General features: G+C 41.4%; 2 protein-coding genes across 9 annotated transcripts in view; both read right to left on the reverse strand.

The window, feature by feature from the left end:
* Hells (helicase, lymphoid specific) overlaps window positions 1–9,975 on the reverse strand; it is a 40,119-nt gene extending 30,144 nt beyond the window's left edge. The window contains exons 1-3 of one of the 2 annotated variants that reach the window (XM_052711988.1): window positions 6,416–9,975; window positions 5,997–6,118; window positions 1,010–1,132 (exon numbers count right to left, since the gene is read on the reverse strand). In XM_052711988.1, the coding sequence (XP_052567948.1) occupies window positions 1,010–1,132; window positions 5,997–6,118; window positions 6,416–6,446 (276 nt within the window). In that variant the 5' untranslated portion in view covers window positions 6,447–9,975. The remainder of the gene's footprint in view (window positions 1–1,009; window positions 1,133–5,996; window positions 6,119–6,415) is intronic. The other variant, XM_052711990.1, reaches the window with a different exon arrangement.
* An 8,394-nt stretch (window positions 9,976–18,369) lies between these two features.
* The window catches only part of Tbc1d12 (TBC1 domain family member 12), a 105,958-nt gene continuing 101,541 nt past the window's right edge, over window positions 18,370–22,786 (reverse strand). For all 7 annotated transcript variants that reach the window (XM_052713598.1, XM_052713597.1, XM_052713596.1 and 4 more), the window contains 2 exons: window positions 22,129–22,387; window positions 18,370–20,210 (listed from right to left, as the gene is read on the reverse strand). In XM_052713598.1, the coding sequence (XP_052569558.1) occupies window positions 20,142–20,210; window positions 22,129–22,387 (328 nt within the window). In that variant the 3' untranslated portion in view covers window positions 18,370–20,141. The remainder of the gene's footprint in view (window positions 20,211–22,128; window positions 22,388–22,786) is intronic.

Raw genomic sequence — 22,786 nt, forward strand, 5'->3', positions numbered from 1 at the left:
AACAGCACGGCAAAAAGAGAGCTTCAGTGCTCTCTCCAGAACATCATTCTCCAGGCTCCTCCAACTGTTCCATAGAGGAAGCTCTCATGTCCCTTTGTAGCTTCATTAGGTAGGTATCAAAGATTAAAACACTGATCACAAGTGATCAACTGACTTAACCTTGAAGCTGAGAGTTACAGCTTGTGAGTGACTAACCCCCAATTCTAGTTAACACATCAGCATACAAAAACATACCACTCAGGGTGCTGGAGAGATAGCTCAGAGGTTAAGAGCACTGGCTGGCTGTCCTTCCAGAGGTCCTACGTCCTGAGTTCAATTCCCAGCACCCACATGGTAGCTCACAACCTCTATGAGATCTGGTGCCCTCTTCTGGCATGCAGGCATACATATATGCAGGCAGAACACTGCATACATAATAAATTAAAAAAAAAGAAAAAGAAAAGATAGCACTCCAGAGATCCCAGGGACTCTAGGAATTATGATAGAAAACAAGGATGAAACCAAACATTTATAATACTATAATACAGTGCTTCCATTCATATAATATTCTGGAAAAGAGCTACTGATCAACAGTGACAGAGACTCCTCATGAGATTTGCTGATGGCACAAATGTACATTATTCCAATTGTGCTGGTGATAACACGGGTCTATACTTTCACAGGTTAAAACTTATCAAATAAGGTCTAGAGAGATGGCTCAGCCATGAAGACCACTGGCTGCTCTTCTAGGACCCAGGTTCAATTCCCAGCATCCAGAGGGTAGCCCACAAGCATCTGGAACTCCAGTCCCAGCAGATCCAATGTCTTCTGCCCTTTTCAAGCAGCAGGCATGCACATGATGCATAGACATACACACAAGCAACCATTCACACAAAATAAATAAGATTAATTTAAAAAACTCAAACATGAACTTGAAATCTCTACATTGTACTATACCTAATTTACACCTCAAAAAGCTGTCTTCAAAATGTTTCTAATCTATCATCTATAGTTAATCATATATACATACCTCCAACTGCTGTTGTTCCATTTTAGTCAACAAAAATTTTGAGTAGATATTGCTTTTTTCAAGCAAATGCTGAAGTCTGCGGTACCGAATTTCAGTGGACTCTCTATCCCAAGACATTCGAGCCTATCCAAAGAAAAATATTCTGTGACACTAAATTTTCTAAAGAGGCACATGGATCATTCAAGGCTATCCTTCTACATAGTAAGTTAGGCCTGACTAAGCAAGTCCCTGTCACAAAACAAAATGAAACAAAGCAATGAAGATAAAATAGAACAGAACAGAATTAGAATAAAAACAAGAAACAAAACCTAAAAGAACTCAAGCCAAAAAAAGGAGGGCGAGGGAGAATAGAGGAAGACAGGAGGGGAAGAATTAACAAGTACAATGAAATGTATGAAAATACCATATGAAGCCTGGCAGTGGTGGCGCACGCCTTTAATCCCAGCGCTCAGGAGGCAGAGGCAGATGATCTCTGTGAGTTCGAGGCCAGCCTGGGCTACAGAGCAAGTTCCAAGACAGTCTTCAAAAGCTACACAGAGAAACCCTGTCTCAAAAAACAAAAAAGAAAATACCACACAAAACCCATACTTTTATGCTAATTAAAATAAAACCTCACTAGCCAGGGTCTACCACATCTTTATAAAACTTTAAAACTGCTGTTACCCAGGCATAGTGGCAAATGCCCATAATCCCAGTACTCAGGAGGTAGATGAAGGACAATCAAGAGTTCAAGGATAGCCACTGTTACACAGGGAGTTCCAAGCCAATCTGGGTTACATGAGATCCTGTCTCAAAACTGTCAGAAAAACAAAAACAAAGCCTGTGCTATGTGATGCCCTCTGCCACTTGATTCAGTCTACAAGAAGATCACCAAATTCAGTCCCTCAAACTTGGATCAAAACAGTAACACCAAAACAAACCTTTTTCTTTTCTTATTTGTCTGTGTGCATGCAAGATGTGTGGGCATTTGCAGGCCTGGACACCCACTCTTGAACATGAGAGGACAACTTTCTGAAGTCACTTCTTTTTTTTTGTTTTTTTTTTTTTTGGTTTTTTGAGACAGGGTTTCTCTGTGTAGTTTTGGAGCCTGTCCTGGAACTCCCTCTGTAGACCAGGCTGGCCTCGAACTCACAGAGATCCGCCTGGCTCTGCCTCCCGAGTGCTGGGATTAAAGGCGTGCGCCACCACGGCCCGGCTGAAGTCAGTTCTTTCTTTCCACCTTTACATGGGTTCTGGGTTAGAGCTCAGGTTGCCAGGCTTGTACACCAAACTCTTTACCAGCTGAGTCATCTCACTAGTGTGCAAACCTCTCTTCAAAATTCAACATGCTTACTCTACTGCTCATGTCTTATTAGCCCTTGCCAGCATTTTGTATTCCCCCGAGTTTTGCCTTTATGCTTTAGCTTTCTTTGAATAGCCCAGGCTAACCTCAAATTTACAGAAAACTTACAGATGACCTTGAATCGATTCTCGTGCATCTACCTCCCAGGTACTGAGATTACACATGGGCCACCACACCCAACTAGATCATTGCATTTATGTCACATACATTTTGGAATTACAAACCTAATTTTTATATAATTTATTTATTGAGTAATTTACTTTAACTTTATGGTATGGATGTTTTATCTACATGTATGTTTTTGACACTTGTGTGCCTGGTGTCCAGAAGGGGACTGGATCCCCCTGGAACTGGGGTTACAAAGGACTGTGAGCCACCACGTGGGTGTTGGGAATTGAACCTGTGTCTTTGAAAAGACTGCAGGTGTGCACAGATGCCAGAGATGTCAGATTCCCCTGGAGCTGGAGTTATAGGCAGTTGTAAGCCACCCAACATAGGTTCTGAACTCAAACTCAGAACCTTTACAAGAGCAATGACCCACCTCTCTAGCTCTATAATTTTTAAAATATAATTAGAAATAACTATCTTCTTCATAAAATAGTTGAGGCATCAATGAGTAAAACACTGAAACTAAAACCTGATTTTTTTTCTTCTTTTTTGAGAGTCTTACTATGTAACTCTGGCTGGTCTGGAACCAGGCTAGACTCTAACTCGCACCTGCTTCTGCCTCCCAAGTGCAGAAATTAAAGGCACGTATGCACCACCATGTCCAACATGACAGCCTTTTTTTTTTTTTAAGGTTTATGCTGGAGGTTGGAGAGATGGCTCAGCAGTTAGGAGTACCAACTGCTCTCCGATAGGTCCTGAGTTCAATTTCCAGCAAACACAGGGTGGCTGCTCACAACCACCTATGAGATCTGGTGCCCTCTTCTGGCCTGCAGGGACACATGCAGGAAGAACACTATACATAATAAATAAATAAATCTTAAAAAAAAAAAAATGCCAGGTGGTGGTAGCACATACCTTTAAATCCAAACAGGTGGATCTTGTGAGTGAGACCAGCCTGGTCTACACAGTGAGTTCCAGGACAGCCAGGGCTACACAGAGAAACTGTCTCCATAAACTAAGATTTGTTTTAGGGGTGGGAAAAAATTATTTTGTGTTTAACTCTTTTGCCTGTATATATGTATATGTAACACACATGTGCCTGATACCTGTGTTGTTGTTCTTAAGAGGATTTTGGATCACCTAGAACTGGAGTTATAGATGATTGTAAGCCATCATGTGAGTACTGAGAACCAATCCTCCAGGATCCTCTGAAAGCTCAAGTAGTGCTCTTAAGAGCTGAGCATTATCTCTAACCTGGTGACTTTGATAAAGTAGCCCAGGATAGTCTCAAACTTGCAGCAATTCTCCTTCCTCACTCTCCCAAGTGTTGTGGTTAATTTACAGGTGTGAAGTACCACACCCAGCACTGTTTTTCTTTAAGACAGGATCTCATGTAAGTCAAGCTGTCCCCACAACTCTCTATGTAGCTACATATCTGAAGATGACCCATGTAGGGAATGACCTTGAATATCTGACCCTCATGCCTCCACATTCCAAGTTTAACAATGCCAGAGCCTCGCTAGTTTGAGGCTAACTAGAAGCGTATGATATGTTCCCATACACACTCAGAGAAAACAAAACAAAAGGAGTTAAGAATGCCAACTGGCAGGGGCTAGGGAGTTGGCTTAGTTGACAAAGTGCTTACCACGAAACTATGAGGACCTCAGTTAGGACTCCCGGAACCCCATAAAAGTGGGATTGGAGATGTTAGCAATCCCAGCACTGGAAAGGAGTCAGTAGGACCCCCGGGGCTTGTTGTCCTATCTAGCTGAAGGTGTGAGATGATGTTCAGTGAGATTCTGTCTCAAAAAAATCAAGGGAAATAGATCAGTGGGTAAAGGTCCTCAAGCCTGACATCTGAGTTCAATCCCTGGAACCCACATAAAGGTGGATGGAAAGAGAACTGACTCTATCAAACTGTCTTCTGACTTCCACACAAGTGTTAAGGTACACAGGCCCATGCACATTAATAATTCTTACTTAAATGGAGAATGAAGACACCTGACATCAACTTTCGTTCATCCTCCATGGGCAACACAAACACACAAATAAATGGGAAAGAGCACTGACATATAAAATAGTTAACATGAACCATGTGAGTCATCACTTGTTTCAGGATGGATTAGTTCCCAAATTAAATAGTTTTCTATTTAGGCTCAGTTAGTTCAATATCCCATTAAGGTATATTTCCTTTCATGAAAGGGCACAGTTGGTAAGGAAGGGAACTCAGGACATGAGTTCAAATTTGTCTTCAACACTTACTTTTTGACCAACTGGCTCAGTTTGCTCATTTGTATTATGAATCTGGGCTGGAGATAGCTTTGCAGGGAAAAGTGCAACTGCTCTTGCAGAAGTTCCCAGCTTGGTTCCCAGCACCATGTCGTGTCTGGTGGCTCACAACCAACATATCCTAGCTCCAAGGCATCTGCAGGCACTCCAGACTCAAGTCACATACTCCTCCCACCCACCCACACATGAATAAACATTTCAAAATAATAAAGGAAAAACGTTTTTAAAAAGAATATAAGCCAGACAAGGTGGCCCAGGCCTATAATTCCAATACTTGAGAGGCTCAGACAGAAGGATTATTGTGAGTTCCACCCCAGCCTGGGCTACAAAAGTAAGATTAAAGACCCCAAAGATAAGTCATATTATACTGATAGGCTGAAATAAATTCAAGGTAACTAAGGATTTAAGAATTTTCCAGGATTGTATCACTCTCTTTCTTGCTTTCTCAACAATTAAGCAGCAGGGTGGGACTTCATAGTACTAAACAAAAACTAAATTGTCCAAAAGCTGCTTTTACTAAATTATAAAGAGTCTATTTACAGAAACTACAAATAATCTAACTTGTCATGAATATATACACCTCAATTTTGGCTAAAGAATTTTATTTATAGAAAACTAAAACAAGTTGATTACTTAGGTAGCAAACAGTAATTAACTGTTAAATCATTAGGAGCAAGGAATGGTAGCACGCCCCAGTAATTCCAGTTCTGGGAAACCAGACCGGGGAAACTGGGGTGTGGAGGCCAGCCAGAAACCTGAGTAAAACTGTCCCCAAAACAAACAAAATAGAAAAGAAAAAAAAAAAAGAGGAAGAAATAATCAGTAGACCTGGATTTCAGCCCAGCCTTTGATTGATGCCAATATCTACCATCTCTGTCTAGTACATTATGACTCTGGGTGTTAAAGATTAATTTGGGCCATCAGGCATACGGCGAAGGTACATATTTAAAAAGCAAATAAAGATGGCAAAGGAAAGCATTCACCAGTGATTGCAGATGAATCTTAATAATTAGTCAAAAAGGCAATCTTGAGTGAAACGTTCACTCAAGATATGCACTCACTCAAGATATGTTGTGACCACCCCCGCCCAAGACCTCAGAAACCTATCATTCAAAGCACACGCCAAGATTTCATCTTTACACGAAGGAAAAAGACCGAGGTGACCAGGCTGCTTTGAAGTTCAGGGAAAGCCCAAGCAGGTGGTGGAGGACCGCCCGCGGGGTGAGCCTCGGGTCACGGGGCTCTCACCTCCTCTAACATCTTCCGCTCCCTTTCAAGTCCCGCAGCCTCGAGCTGTTCTTCCTCCTCCAGCATGGCTGGAGTAATCACGGCAGGTTCCGTTTGCTCAGCCATTTCTGGGGCTAAGGGCCCTAAGGGGAGGGATGGGGGTGCTTTTAGAACGTGATCTAAGTCACAGCTTCGCAACTCCCTTCCCGGATGCACTGGAAGCAGAAGCCGAAGCAGTCGGCTGCGGGGACCCAGCTCCTGAAGGGAGGGGTGTGCAAGGGAGACTTCTGGAAACCCTCCGGTGCAGCCCGGCAGGCGCGGTCGCCGGCGGCGCTGCGCTCGCCTCCCCACGGCTCCCCACGCCTCCTTCCCCCCTCAGCCCCGGCCCCGGCTGGCTCCCTCCCGCGACGTGCGCCGCAGCCTCCACGCCGCCGGCTCACCGCTGCTGCTCGCGGGCTGCTCCGCAGGCATGGCTGGACACCCGCCGCGACCCACTCGCCTCCTCCGAGCGCCTCAGACGCAGCGCACTAAGCCCTCACAGCAGAGCGCTCCCGGCGAGCTCGCTCTACCCCCGGCGCGAGAAAAACGCGCGCTTCTTCTTCGCGGGAAAACCCCGTCATCTCGCGAGACTTCCGGCTCCCCGCCCACTTTGGACCGCGGCTCACGAGATTTAGGAGAGTTTGTGTTTGCGGTCCGCCTCTCAGCCGTCGGGTCGAGTTAAGCCTTTAACCTGGACCAGAATCTTAGGGAGAGTGGATGTTGCAGGCTCCAGCCTCGAACTTCTCCCGTGATCGGGGAGACTCCGCGGAGCGCAGGAGGCCAGAGTCTCCCTTGTTATTTAATGATGGTTCCGGATTGTTCAGCGGTGTGCAAGAACTTTTCACGCGAGACCTTTTCACACGCTGACGTGATTGAATACCTACCCCCAATCGATGGTCCCTTCGGTAAGAAAACTATGATGCAGGTCGAGGTTAGGATGTCAGAAACTGCCAAGCTCGCAGGCCCCTGCCTAGTTGTAGTTCGCATTTTTATAAAATTTCTTCCCAGATAACGCTGAGGATGGCTGGTTTGTAAGAAGGGATAAGAAATTAAGGTTATGGCTAATTTAGGGTAAGATAAAGGTAATGGGTGATAAGCTGACTGGAAAAGACAAGACTGAAACGGGCTGGAGGTGAAGCCGAGTTGGTATAATGCTTGCCTAGCAGGCGCTGAGCTTTGGGTTAGCTTCAGCGCCTCCTTAACTGGCTTGGTGATGCATTCCTGTCATCTCGCGCAGGGCAAGTCCAGGCAGCAGGATTAGGACTTTTAGAAAATATCCTTGGTTACTAGCTAATTCAAAGATACCCTGGGGGACATGAAACTTTTTTAAAAATATCCGGAAACTAAATGGAGCACAAATAAAAATGGGTCCTGAAGTGTTTTTCTCGTGGTTGTTTTTTGTTTAGATTTCAACTCCTTTTCTGCAGTCCCTTTTGCATGTTAGGAGAAAAGCCCTGCAAGTTGTCCCCTAACCTCTGAGTATTTGTGGCATTTGTAAGCCCACCCCCACACCTCTAAACAAGTATAGTAAATGAAAATGTAAAAAAGAAAAAAGTTAAGAAAAAGGATGTGTGTTTACAATACACCATAACCACCTTCAAAATCCTCTTTTTTAAAAAAATATTTTATTTATTTATTCATTTATTTGAGATAGGGTCTCACTATGCGGCCCTGGCTGACCTGGAACTTGTTTACCTCGATTATGCTGGCCTTAAACTCAGACCCACCTGTCTCTGCCTCCCAAGTGCCAATATATGCTACCATGCCTTGATGATCAACTTCCCTCCTAGTTCTTAAGGAAGAGTAGGTTGATTTGCTCACAAACGAGATGGAGCACAATGCAGTCATCTGGTTCTCAAAGGACAGACATCTGCTCTTGGCTGCACACTATTAATAAGTGCATTGCTACATTCATTTCCTGACCCATCTTTGCTGTTTGTGCAGGCCAAATACTCAGACCGATAAGAAAAATACTGTTCATCCACTTTCCAGGGCCTTGGTGTAAATGGCTCCAGTGCAACAGAAACTGTACAGCAATGAACTAAAGCTACTAAATCTTTATACATAGGTTACTTAAATTCCAGAACTGGGGGCAGGAAAGGTCAATGGGAGAATGGGTGGTTCTTTTAGATTGGGTATTTGGATGCCTGAAGAAAAAAAAAAAAGGACAAGAAATGTCAAAAAGCCAATCAGTCCAGGGTAAGAGTAACCTAGACAGAAACTAAAGCTATTCAAAAACACCAAGGCAGAAATAGCTCAGGTAATGTTTGAGTACCAAAAAGAAGGCTAATGTGGGAGCTGGGGAAATGGCTCAGCAGTTAGCATGTACGGCCCCTGCAAATCACCTGAGTTTGTTTCCCTGCATGCATGTCTATGGCTGCCTGTAACTCCAGCTCCAGGTGACTAATTCCCCCTGATGGCCTCCTTGGCTATCCACATACATGCTTAAAAACCACCCACATAGTCATAAATCAGTTTTTTAAAGATGACTAATGATAAGCAGAGTTGGCAAGGGGGCATATCACAGAAGGAGGTAGATAACAAGATATCACATTGGGATTTTTCTTCTAAAATATAACAAGTTATATTTCTCTACCCTCACAAAATGTCTTGGAAAATATTTTATATGAATGGCTTCACTATCCACCCAATCAGATTTCAATACCAAACCTAACTATTGCTCACGTTTATACTACTAGGTCTCCTTCAAACAAAGACAGACTTCTCCCAATTTCCCAATAATAAAATTTGCAAATCTAGCATCTGAATTACCTTTCACTCCCTCATTTTCTCTTCAGGATAGAAATCCTTGAAGCCTACTCCAGGAATCTTAGATTAACATTCCATTCTCCAGGGTTCCTAAATGCTCCCTGAATTCTTTCCGTTATTATTCAAATACTTAAATCTCTCTTGGAGGAGGAGTTAGGTTTTTGGCAACATCAGTTCTCCCCTTTATAACGTACTGTAGAATTATTTACACTTAGCTAGGCATTATAGCACACAGCTTTAATTCCATCACTCAGGAGGCTAAGGCAAGTGGATCTCTGAGTTCAAGGACAGCCAGAGCTACATAGTGAGTCTCTAAAAATCAAAACAACAAAAAAAGAAATGTTACACTTGCTAAGGACAAAGCAAGCTTCCATAAGGAAATCTACCCCTGCATCACCCAGGAATTTGAACCAATTTCAGATGAGCTGGGAATCCCATTCCAGAGAAACCAAGCCCCCCCAAAAGTGCAAACACTGCAGTAGATGTATCAGGCATTTCTTGGCATTGCTATTAATTTACCTGGTAATGTCAGTAACATTATTTGAACAAATTCTTCTTTGAGTATCAAAAAAAAAAAAAGAACTGTGGGCTTTAATGGCAAGCCAGGACCAGGACTTAAGGGTGGTTGTCATCCTGTGCTGCCCTTGAACTGTCCATTATGAGGCCTGTTCTCTGATAGAAAGATGGAACTAATGGCTGGTTGTAAGTCAGAGTTATCTCCTTTTGTTATAAAGCCTAATGGCTGGTGAACCCCTGTGAACAATTTCAGAAGCCGTATCCTAGTCAACGATTTATTCTTACTTTATGTACATTGGTGTTTTGCCTGCATGTATGTCTGTGTGAGAATGTCGGATCCCCTGGACCTGGAGTTACAGACAGTTGTGAGCTGCCGTGTGGGTGGTGGGAATTGAACCTGGGTCCTTGGGAAGAGCAGCCAGGGCCTTTGACTGCTGTGTCATCTCTGCAGCTCCAGTCCTAGCAATCTTAAACCTCACTTATCTCAGACAAATCTGGTTAGCATTGTGCTTATCTTGGAGTTATTTTGGAGGCAGCACTCCCTTAACTAAATTCTGTTTTGTGTGACTTAAAATGTCTCCTAAGCAGAGGTTATTAGTAAATCCTCTCTATTATCAATTCTATTACTCTGAGTTTCTTTCACACCATTATAACTCTATTTTTACTGTCAAACTATTCATATGGGCAATAAATATTTGGCACTGTTGTGCTTTGAAAAAAAAAAAAAAGAAAGAAAGAAATGTTATACTTAACTGGGCTTTGGGCTTGGTGGCACACACCAGTAATCCTAGCACTAAGAGGAGTCTGAGGTAAGAGGATTGTTACAAATTTGAGGTTAGCCAGGGTCACAAACTGTTTTTCAGATCAGCCTGAGCTACTTAGTGGCTCACACCTGTAATTCCAGTTGCTTGAAGCCAAAGACAGGAGGACTGCTGTCTTGAGGCCAGCCTGGTTAACATAAAGGAGTCTTGGGCCAGCAAAGGCTAAGTAGATGTTACTGGTGTCGTCAGAGTCTGGCCTGGATGTTTCCAGGCTTGTGGCCTCCTATTCAGAGAACTGAAAAAAAATCCTGCAATGTGGCAAGGAGACTTTACTCAATGCAATGGTATAGGACAGAATTAAATAATTGCCAAGATTGATAGTAGGCCACATGAGGGAGGTACTCAGGGGTCCTGATTATTGTTTAGGGCTTCCTTTAGGGGTTGGAGAGGAGGAGTTTGGTTGCTAAGGGGCGTCGTTTGCATGGTTTCTTTATTTTAACACACTTAGATAATACAGGCCTTTGCTTACTGAGAAGTCCTATCCTAGTGCATTGGGTTTTAATTATATACATACCCAATTGTGTGCAGACAAATGGATTACAGGAGATTGAGAACATAGGTTGCCTTATTGCTCATGCACCCAACATCAATCTAGGCCAATAGGTTCTCCTCCCTTCCTACCCAGATACATTGGGAACATGTTCAAATAGATGGTCATTAGTAGGGGAAGAAATCAATTTTCTTATTTGGAGTGGGGTATGTGCAGATGGAGTAGGTAGATGTCCTGGGTTGCTAACAGATTCCTAGATGCATTGTTCAGAAAGGGGTATATATGTGTGTATAATATATGCAAGTAAGGGTGTCAGGCTGCAAAATGCATGATTAGAAGAGGGATATGTGTTTACATCATAAACCAAGTGAAGTCCCAGGATGCTAAACTATCTCCTGTGCTTGCCTGCTGCAGAGTGACTCCTTGTATACAAAAAAAAAAACAAAAAACAAAACAAAAAAAAAACCACAAAAGCAAGTATCTACACTAGCATTTTATTTTATATTTTCGAGACAGGGTTTCTCTATGTAACAGCCCTGGCTGTCCTGGAACTCACTTTGTAGACCAGGCTGGCCTTGAACTCAGAGATCTTCCTGTCTCTGCCTCCTGAGTGCCAGGATTAAAGGCATGGGCCACCACCATCCAGTTTTTTACATTAGCGTTTTAAAACTGGTACCACCTACTGATTCTTCAACAACTGGTTTCCACAGTCAATAAACATTAAAGTACTTACTAATATAGTTACCTGCCTCTCTCTCTGATGCAAAACTTACCGGATATAGCTTAGTTTTTATCTCAATCTCACTGCACAAGTGAACGGAAGTTCCTGGGAGGGAAAAAAGCCCCACCTGTGTGAAGATTCTAAATGGCTGATTAGCTAATTGTAATATAACTATACACCAGGACCTGGGGAGATGGATTAATGGCTAAAGTGCTTGCCAAGCTTATGAAGACCGGAATTCAGATACTCAGAAACCCTCATCTGAGTATTCAGATACTCAGAAAGCCTCATCTGCACAGAATGTCTACATGGAAATTTTGAGGCCAGCTTGGATTATGTGAGACCCTTGTCAGTAAAGATAAAAAATACAGCCATGTGTGGTGGTGCATGCCTCTAATCCCAGTCCTCAGAGGAGGAGGCAAGGAGGATCAGGAGTTTGTAGCCAGCCTGAGCTTCAAAGAGAAATTCTTTAAAAATAAAAAAAAAAGTTTGAGCCAGGTGATGGTGGCACATGCCTTTAAATCCCAGCACTCAGGAGGCAGCAGTAGGAGATCTCTGAGTTCGAGGCCAGCTTGGTCTACAGAGCAAATTCCAAGACAGGCTCCAAAGCTACACACAGAAACCCTGTCTCAAAAAATAAAAAAAGAAAAAAAAAGTCTTTTAAAACCTAAAACCTAATTAATTAAATAAAATCTACAGGAAAGGTTTCGCTAATATAGAGACAAAAAAGAAGAGAAAGCAAAAAAAAAAAAAAAAGGGTCAAACATCAGCAATATTCCCACTTTCTAACAGAGACACAGTTTGTAGCCTAACCCAGTAATTGTGATGCCTTATTTAAACAATTACAGACTACTCCTGGTGGCATTGTACCAAGTTGCCAGTCTCAAGAGAGAATAGAATTTTAATATTTAACTACCTCCATGGCTGGTCTGGAATTTGCTATAGAGAACAGGTTGACCTAGTACTGGGATTAAAGCATGTACCACCAAGCCCAACCCAAATAACTTCCCTAAATTGCTACAAAGGAAGCCATTCCCTCCAAGAGGTATGGTACAATTCACTTCTCCGTCTCAGTATTTCAGTCTCTTTTTAAAAAATTATTTATTTTTATTTTATGTGCATTGTTATTTTGCCTATATGTATGTCTGTTTGAGAGTGTCAGATCTTGGAGTTACGACAGTTGCTAACTGCCATGTGGGTGTTGGGAATTGAACCCAGGTCATCTGGAAGAGCAGTCAGTGCTCTTAACAACTGAGCCATCTCTCCAGCCCTCAGTCTCTCTTCTGTCTTCTCTCTCCCTCATTTGCCTGCTGTGTTTCTATTCACATTGTCTATTCCTTATTGAAACTTGTATGTCACTCTGGTGTGGTAAATGTTTACACAAACCTTGGGTTGTCATTACTGCCACAATATCCCCTGCTTTATTGTAACCTACCTACATGATGTCCTCACTAATATGTTTGCTAAATATCTTGATTTATGGCTCTCTTTTATGACTACAGAATCGTTTATGTGACCACTTTCATGGGGGAATATGTCATTTCAGGCATCTTGAATTTGTTCCTGGGCCATAGTCGCTCATATATGATTCAGAATAAACTTATTTTTTACCCTAAGGTAAAAGCCGTGTTTTGTATCAGTTTAACGATCCACTGTGGGGTCCCAAAGACAACCCACTTTCACTGGCAGTATGGTAGGCACCAGACACCAGTACCTTTGTCCCTAGTCCTCTGTGTTCCCTTCTTGTGTAGCTGCCCAGACTTCCCTTTTGGTGGGCTGGTGGGCTGGGCTGGTGTTGGAGGTCCACTTACTGCTTCAGACAGGAACTGAAGCATGTGTGTAAGAGCATTTGACAGAACCTCTGCTAGCTTTAGCCTTTCTCCTTCCCTTCCTCCAGGGGCTAAACTCTTGTGTTTTTCTCATCTCCTCACTCGTGTAATTCTGGTCCTTTTATTTGAAATTTTGGGAGCATCTAAAACCAAAGTGTGTTGCCACATGCCCCTAACTCTAGCACCTGAAAGGTGGGGTTGAAAGGATCACAGGGCTCAAGACCCTCAACTACTTAGGGGATTCAAGGCCAGCCTCAACTACATGAGACCATACCTCAGGGGAAAAAAAAGTGCTTAATCCTAAAAACACCAAAGAGAAGAGGTCCTTGTTCCCTACAACTCAACAGCGTGGAATTGTCAATTGAACTCCCCAGGATGTACAGCAGCCGCCCAGGAAGAAAAACAACACAACACACCTCACTCCTAGGTTGGAAGGGACTCTACTGAACATAGAAATAAGGAGTGAACACCCAGTGTTCTGTGCCCCTTCACATTTCTATAAATATGCAGGCAGGCCACGGTGGTACACACCGTTAATCTAGCACATGAAAGGCAGAGGCAGGCAGATCTCTGTGAGTTCTAGGTCAGCCAGGGTTACATAAGACCCTGTCTCAAAAACAAAACAATACCAAAACAAACAAACAAAAACAACAAAAAACAACCAATAAGTTATAAACTTCCGTTCTTTTTTACATATGTGTATGGGTGTTTTGTCTGCATGCACCACATTTGTGCAGTACCCTCACAGGCCAGAAGAGGGTGTCTTTTGGGAGTGGAATTAAAGAACATTGTGAACCAACCATGTTGGTGCTGGGAATTAAACTTGGGACATATGGTAAAACAGCTGAGCCATCTCCCCAAGTTATAAAGTTATTCCAAAAGGGAAGAATCAGGGCATCACAAGGAATAATAATATCAAAACAAAACCCAAACCCAGCAGTGACAATACCAAATTCTATAGACTAATATCCAACATCTGAGACTCACTCATGGTAATTTCTAAGTCTCAAAGGGCTTAGGCAGCCCCACCTCTCTAGCTCTGCCATCCATAGCACACAAAGTTTCTCTCTTAGGTTTAAGTTGGCTCCACTCTATATCTGTAGCTCTCCCTGACAGACATCCCACAGTCCTGGCATCTCCAATATCCTGGGTTCTCTACTGCAACTGAGGATTACCTTCACCAATGGCCTCTCAGGGACTCTGGCCACATGGTGCCAAGCCTTAATTGCTCACCATGACCCTTTCATGCCTTCAATTCTCACACTGCCAAGTTCTGTGAAGATCCATCTCAGCAGCCTTGCCCCCTTGGGTCACATCTGATCCTGGGGAACTACATTCCTATTATCTCAATGAATCGCAGGAAGTTATACCTAAGAGGTACTGATGTCTTATAATCATAGATCTAGCATGATCAAATAACACAAATTGGTAACCGGAGTATCACAAGACTGCCTCTGGCCCAATTCTTGATAAAGTTCTTGCTCCCTATTGAAACCTCATGAGCCAGGCTGCTCATAGTACCCATTTCTCTCAGCATTACTGTCTTCCAAACTCTGCCTCCAGCATTCAACAGTTTCTCAACCCAAAATTCCAAATGCTTTTATATTCTGTCTCCAAAAACAAGGCATAAATTTCACACGGCCAGGACCATCAAGTGACATCACACTATCAATACCAAGTTGTGTCCTAGTTCATTTGTTGCTGGGAAAAATAACTTGGACCAAAAGCAACTTAGGGGAGAAGATGATTTATTTGAGTTATAATTCTAGGTCACAGGCCATTATTTTGGGGAAGCCAAGGAAGGAACTAAAGCATCTAGTCATGTTTCCACAGTCCAGAGCAAAGAGAGAGAGAAAAAAAAATCATATAACTATGGATATCTACCTATTATTATCTATCTATTCATCCATCCATCCATCCATCCATCCATCCATCCATCCATCCATCCACATTTGTTTGCTTGCTCTCATCTAGCTTCCTCTTGCCTTATATAGTACAAGTCCCTGCCTAGGGAATGATGCCACTCACAACAGGCTGGGTCTTCCTACATTAATTAACAAGACAGTCCTATAGACATGCCCACAGGCCAATCTGATCTAGACAATTCCTTAACTAAAATTCTTTCTAGGTGATTCTAGGTTGTATTAAATTGAGTTTAAACTAACCAGCACAGTATGGAATCCTGAGTTTTCACAAGTCTAGCCTCTTGTCTCTACCCATCACTAACAAATCTGGTACATGAAGAAATGACAATTGTACTGCAAAGAGGAATGAAAAATGAGCTATATTGTTATCTGAAGATGGGCTGAATGATAAGAGCCACCCCCACCATCCCCGCCACCTACATTTGAATACTTGGTCCCCAGTTGAACTATTTGGGAAGGATTAGGAGATATGACCTTGTTAAAGGAGGGGGTATCACAGGGCTGGAGAGATGGCGCAGAGGTTAAGAGCACTGGCTGCTCTTCTAGAGGTCCTGAGTTCAATTCCCAGCAACCACATGGTGGCTCACAACATCTGTGAGATCTGGCGCCCTCTTCTGGCCTTCAGACATACATGCAGACAGAACACTGTAAATAATAAATAAATAGAATTTAAAAAAAAGTAGGGGTGTCACTAGAGGTGGTCTTTGAGGTTTTAAAAGCCTATGCCACTCCCAGCTAGTTAGCTAGCTCACTCTCTTTAGCTATCTATCTCTGTCTGTCTCCCTCCCTCCCTCCCTCCCTCTCTACCCACCCCTCTGTCTCATGCCTGTAGACCAAGATATAAGCTCTAAGCTACCTTTCCAGCATCATGCTGGCCTGCCTGCTGCCAAGCTCCCTACCATGATGATTATGGACTCACCTTCTGAACTATAACCCCCAGATTAAATGCTTTCTTTTATAAGTCGCATCAGTCATGGTGTGTTGTCACTGCAATAGAAAAATGACTAAGAAGACTTCTGTAACATATATAGACCAGGTTGGCCTTGAATTTGCAGTGAACTTCGGATACGTGAAAGCACACATGTACACACAAAAGAAACTTAAAACACAAGAGTGTAGACACAGAGGAAAGAGGTTGGTCTGAAGAGTATTATTACATGTGTGTGATTTTTAGTTGGTTTAAAAGGCTGCTTTACTCATCTGCTACTTTCACTTCTTTAGGCCAGACTATTGCCTTCATTATTCTAACTTTAGGTAAAATATTCCTATGTCCATGCAAATTTTATTTCAGGTACAGAGAGAAAAACAAACTCAAACCCAGATCATGATGACTAATAATATTGATAAACAGAGGGAAAAAATGAAAGCATTTCCTCTAAAATCAGGAATGAGATAAGGGTGCCCACTCTCTCTGCTCTTAATTCATTATAATGCTCTGAGTTGTGGTTGCAACAAAAATATAAAGAAAAGGCATACAAACAGAAAAGGAAGGCATTGAAGATTTCTGTTTGCAGATGCCATGATTCTACAGACCCCACAGACTCCAGAAAATCCTTAAGACTTAATGACCATTTTAGCAAAGTAATATTGGGCATTGTTTGTTTGTTTGTTTGTTTGTAGACAGGATCCCTGTATGCATCCCTGGCTCTTTTGAAACTCACTACATGACCCGGCTGTCCTATAATTTACAGAGATCTGCCTGATTTTGCCTCCTAGGTGCTGGGATTAAAGACATGTGCCACTACACTTGGTTGGGCATTTCTTACTTTAGAACTACCTACTCAGTTCAATAGTACATTTATTGATTGGATTATTTTGTTACATGATTTTTGAGTTCTTTATAGATTCCATCAAATAATCCCCTGCTGAATTATATAGTTGGTTAAGATTTCTCCCATTTCTGTAAGCTGCCTCTTTCCTCTGTCAGGGGTTTCCTTACTGACTGTTGGCATTGTTTCCTGTGCTACTGGAATCCTTCTTAGAGACCTTGCCTATAGCTTCAAGTATTTTCCCCTTAGCAATTTCAACATTTTAGGTTTAAAATGAAGGCCCTTGTTCCATTTTGAAGTTATTTTTAAAATGTTTATTTAATTCTATGTGTGTGTGTTGCTAAGTGTCTGTATGCATACCGTGTCTGTGCAGAAACTCCTAGAACTAGTTACAGACAGCTGTGAGCTGCCGTGTGGGTGCTGAAAACCAAACCTGGTCCCCTGCAAGAACAGAAGCACTCTCAACTGCTCAGCCATCTCTCCAGACTCGTTTTTAAGCAAAATGAGATATAGGGATCTAATTTTCTTCTTCTACATATGGATATCCAGTTTTCCCAGCACCATTTATTGAAAGAGTCTGCCTGTTTTCCCAGTGTTTGGTTTTTGCTATTGTTTCTAGTAGTTTTTTTCCTTATTTATTTTGTAGGTATGTGTTTGTGTTCGTGTGTGTGTGTGTGTGTGTGTGTGTGTGTGTGTGTGTGTGTGTGTGTGTAGAGGTTACAGAACCTGGGAGAGACAGGGTCTCATGTATTGCAGACTGGCTTTGACCTTAAATTTCTGATCTTCCTACTCCCACTCTGAAATGTTGGGGTTGGCGATGTGCACTAGCACACGTGGTTTGTGTTGTGCCAGGGACCAAACCCAGGAATTTGTGCATGCTAGGTAAGCACTCTCAACCAAGTAAACTATATTTTCAGCCCCCAAAATACACTTTAAAAACTTTAAGTGTATGGGTGTTTTGCCGGCCTGTATGTAGGGATATCACATGTATGCAGGGCCCATGGAGGTCAGAAGAGTGCTGGATCCTCTAGAATCCAACAGGTTGGAGTTATGGGCATTTATGAGCCACCATGTCGGTGCTGAAAATCAAACATGGATCCTCTTGCTCTTAACCACTGAGTCCCCTCTCTGGCCACCCCTAATACATTTTTGCCAGCTAGATGTAGCACACCTTTAATCTCTTTTGAGTTGCCCTGAGTGGTATGCATAGTGAGTTCTAGGGCAGATCAGCTAGGGATACATAGAGAGACTTTGTCTCAAATAAATAAATAAACTAACAATGCCTGCTGTGTGGGGTCATGTGAGTAACTACATACAAACTGTCTGTTTATGTGCTCAAAGGGAAAGAATATCGAGGACAGTATGTCAGCTTCTCTGAAAGGCTCAAAGTACTGACAACCTCAGAAATCCCTCAGAGAAGAAACCTATCCCCCCACAAAAAAAGTTATTCCTTTTTTCCCTAGATGTTGACTAAACCTGATAGCACCAAAATAATGAAGACTCATTTCATCATAATTCTGCTTACAAGTTTTATTTTCATAGTAATTGTTACTAGTGGTTTTTAGTGAATTTCTTGTATTTACATTTTATATATACATTTATACTTGGAAAGTAAAGAAACTGTACAATAAAAAAAATAACAAAAAGAAATACAGAACGCAGGACCACCTCAGGAAACTAATACCTGAAAGTAAAATTAAATTCAGGCCAAGTAGTATAAATTTAGAGATCACTGCCAGAGGTTAGGTGTCCTTTATGAGGGACACCAATATCAAGGGACAGTCCCCAGAGTTAAAAGCTCATCCTAAAACAAAACCTATTAAGACTCTAGAAAATCCCTCAATATTTTTATTATACTACCAGTTTCACTGAGCCAGCCCTTATGATAGGAATTAATTCTTCAGAGTTCCCGACGCTAGAATGATCAACCCGTAGGGTAAAAATATATGGACACCCTCTGGTCCCATATTCCTAAGGCAGTTTACTATACCATAAGGAAGAATCTCTGGCTAGTTAGTCTAAAGACTATATATATATATATATATATATATATATATATATATATATATATATATATATATATCCACCACTAACAGAAATGTGTGCTTCTATGTTGTATCAAACCAAACTGCAACATCAAAACAGGATAAATCTAATCAATAACTAAACAGTTTACAGACATTAGATATCCATAATACTCAAATGATTTAGAATAGGTTCAAAAATTATAATAAATTTAATGCCAGTTTACCAATGATTAATAATTTATCTGAGATGCCATCAAAAAGACTAAGAAAAAAGGTAAAATTACTTTTACTATTATTCCCATCAATTAGAAAAAAATATGCATAGTTTCACAAGTCTTAGACTTAGCTATATAAGATTTCAAATTTCAAACTGAAATTAATAAAATTGGTTTTTATAGATAGAAGATGGATTTTAACTAAAAAATTCAAGTCTTGTAAGTAGTGTGTTATCTAGAACTCTTAGAATTCATTGCTTTTTTATTCTTACTCTCAGTCAAGTCTTCAGACCACTAAAGTGCAAAAAGACCTTTCATTCTACCAGTTAGTTTTTTAATGTTAAGTTACTACATAACAATTTGTTGGACAAGAAACAAAAAGGCTAAAATTCTTCTGTGATAGAAATTCCTTAGAGAAAGAACTTCTCTTCAAAAACAAAGGGGCACAACACTGTGGGAAACACCATAAACAAAACAAGAAACAATGTCCCACAAGCATTTCCAGTTCTCGAGGTCAGAACTGCCTTAACCTACAGGAAGCAAGAGCTTCGGCAACTTAAATAACCTACAATGTAAGTTGCTTACTACAGGTCTACAATAGCTTCAAAAGTTCAGAACTGGAGATAATACACATATCCATATCTTTTTTGGAGGTTAAAGTAGGATTTAACAACCCCATTCTGACCCCCAAAGTGCATTTGTAGTAACTGTTAAAAAAGAAAAGATATTAAAAAAAAAAAAAATTGACGTTTCTGTTGAAGCTATTTTTAAAAAATTATTGCATTTAAAATATTCACTCCAAATTATGGAGTATGTAATAGCCATATAAACTTTTTCCTCTGAAAATGGCTCTCCTAGGTACTTTGTTGTTAATACTGTCAATAAATTACATATTTCATTTACTTCAGCCATGGAACTTCAACTCAGCAGTTTTCCAGCTCTTGATTCTTCTCTCCAACACTTCCTTCCATGCTATCAGCATAGGAAACAGGAAAGTCTCCCCCAAAACTAGCTTTTGCATTTTAGTTTGTCCCTCACTCCTATGTTAGCTCTTCAGAGCCGGACTGCTGTTCTTATCCCCTTCTTTAATGTCCTTCGTGACAGATGCAAAGACCTGCAAATTGCATGAAACAGAGATTTAGATAACCCTGGGCTAGAAGCACAGAAAGCTTTTCTGAAATACTGACATTCTCAGGCCCTCACACTACCCAATTAAGATGTCTGTGGACAGGGTCTCCCATAGCCCAGCCTGTGAGGTCTCACATAGCCCAGCCTAGCTTGGACCTTGCTATATAGCAGAGGATGACTGAACTGCTGGGCCTCTTGCTGCCACCTCCTCAAGTGCTGACATGACAAGAACATACCACCATCTCAGGCTTCAGGTTTCCTTGGAGATTTTGTTTGTTTGCTTTGGTTTTTCTTGTTTCTGATTTTACATTTTATTGCTTCATTGGTTGTGTATATGAGTATGTGTGCATGCCTTGATCAGCACAGCTCACATGAGTTGACTGTCTTCTGCCACATGGGTCCTGGGGACTGAACTCAAGTTGCTAGGCTTGACAGTAGCAACCTTTACTTGTTGAGCTATCTCCCCACCTCTCCTTTTTTTAAAAGCCCAGTTTTACTGAATATAATTAGATTCCAGTTTTCATCAACTGCAAATTATTCTGACATTACTGGAGCTATACTGTATTTCATTTCAAGGGCAATTAAACTAAGAACTTTAAAGGTAGTTTGTGTCATCCATGGACTAAATGACAATGTTTACTTTATATGTCATTTAACTTTACCAGTATATATGTTTCTTCTAATGAGACTACGCATTTGAAAAGCAAGGACCTCTGGATGTGGTTGCACATGCTATATTCCCAGGACAGGAGGGTCAGGGGTTCAAGGCTGTGGTGGTTTGAATAAGAATGGTTCCCACAGGCTCATGTATTTGAATGCTTGGTTGTCCTGGAATGAGAATACTTGGGAGGGCTTAGGAGGAATGGCCTTGTTGGAGTAGGTGTGTCACTGGGGGTGGGCTTTGGGGTTTCAGAAGCTCAAGCCTGGCCGGTGGGTCACAGTCTCTTCCTGCTGCCTGTGGATCCAGATGTAGAACTCTCAGCTCCTATGTCTGCCTGTGTGCTGCTGTGCTCCTCATCATGAGGATAATGGACTAAACTGAAACTGTAAGTGAGCCCCAATTAAATGCTTCCTTTTATGAGAGTTGCCAAGGTCATGGTGTCTCTTTACAGCAATAGAGCACTGAGACAAAGGACATCTTCAGCTATACAGTAACATCAAGTCTAGCCTGGGTTGAAGGAGACCCTGACTCAAAACAAGAAAAAGCTAGGATCATACAAAAGGTTCTTTCTGTTGCAAGCTTTTAGTACACAGCAGATGGGGATTTTTGGTGTGTTTTTTTTTCTTTCTTTACATTTATTTATTTATTTACTTACTTACTTACTTATTTTGGGTATGTGTGAATGTATCAGCATGGATGTGCCACAGTGCATGTGTGGAGTCTTCCACATGTGGGACCCAGGAATTAAGCTCAGGTAGTCAGCATCAGCATGCATGTGCCACAGTGCATGTGTGGAGTCTTCCACATGTAGGACCCAGAGTATGTGCGGGTGCATCAGCATGCACATGCCACAGCGCATGTGTGGAGCCTTCCATCATGTGGGACCCAGGAATTAAGCTCAGGTAGTCATAGTTGGCAGCAGAACCTTTACCCTTGAACCATCTCGACAGTCTCATAGCAAGGATTTAATACAATTTGTGTCTGTTTGAAATATCAAAGTAACCCTATGACTGTTTTGGTAAATAAGTGACTATTGTAGGTGGCAATTCACTAAAATACTACAGGACTTATATAAAATAAAGCTGTAAGTTTAGAAAAGAGAAATCCATTTTAAATCCTTCCATCTCAAAGCCAAAAATTATTTTTTAGTTTAAGCACTAACATTTGTGATACAGAAAACTGCTTTACAAAACGTCAACAGATAATTTTAACTATTAAAAGTTTAAAAAAAAAGTCACTCTACCTGAGTCCATTTTTTGGTGCTATTCTGCATCTGAATGGCTGCAATACAGCTGAAGAGCTTTTCTGACGTGATATCTTCTGGCAATTTGGTAAGAAACTGCGCTATATGAATAAAGTCCATCTGTAGGAGTACATCTTCATATAGCCGGAGGATCCCTAATCCAGTCCTAAATAAAAATTCCTCTCCATCTCTGCAAAACACATCCCAGACACGGCAAGCCAGATCAAGTGGCAGTGATTTGCTGTACAATGTGAAGATCCTAAAGTGAAAGAGGAAATAGTTACTGCACTGTTTAATTTATTGACTTATTCATTCCATCAAGTGTCACTATAGTAAAACAAGTGCACAGGGATAAAAGGACAATACACTATAATGTCTTTTTTCAAAACTTGAACAGTGGTAAATTAAGCAATAAGTCATGACATTAAGTAAATTTACAACCTTACACGGAGACGAAGTCTGGAATAAGCCAGAGGGGGTAGAATAGCTTAATAATTAGAGCCATGGAGCTCTGAAACCAAAATGTTTGAGTTTGAATCTCTAATTTCCTACTTTGTTATGTAACACTGAGCAAAATATTTAGTTTTGCTATACCTCAGATTCCTCATTATAGCAAACTAAAGATACTAATATTACCTATTTTAGGGCTGTTTTGAAA

The sequence above is a fragment of the Peromyscus californicus genome, unplaced genomic scaffold (assembly GCF_007827085.1).
Source record: "Peromyscus californicus insignis strain IS unplaced genomic scaffold, ASM782708v3 Scaffold_4__1_contigs__length_199733344, whole genome shotgun sequence".
NCBI lineage: Eukaryota > Metazoa > Chordata > Mammalia > Rodentia > Cricetidae > Peromyscus > Peromyscus californicus.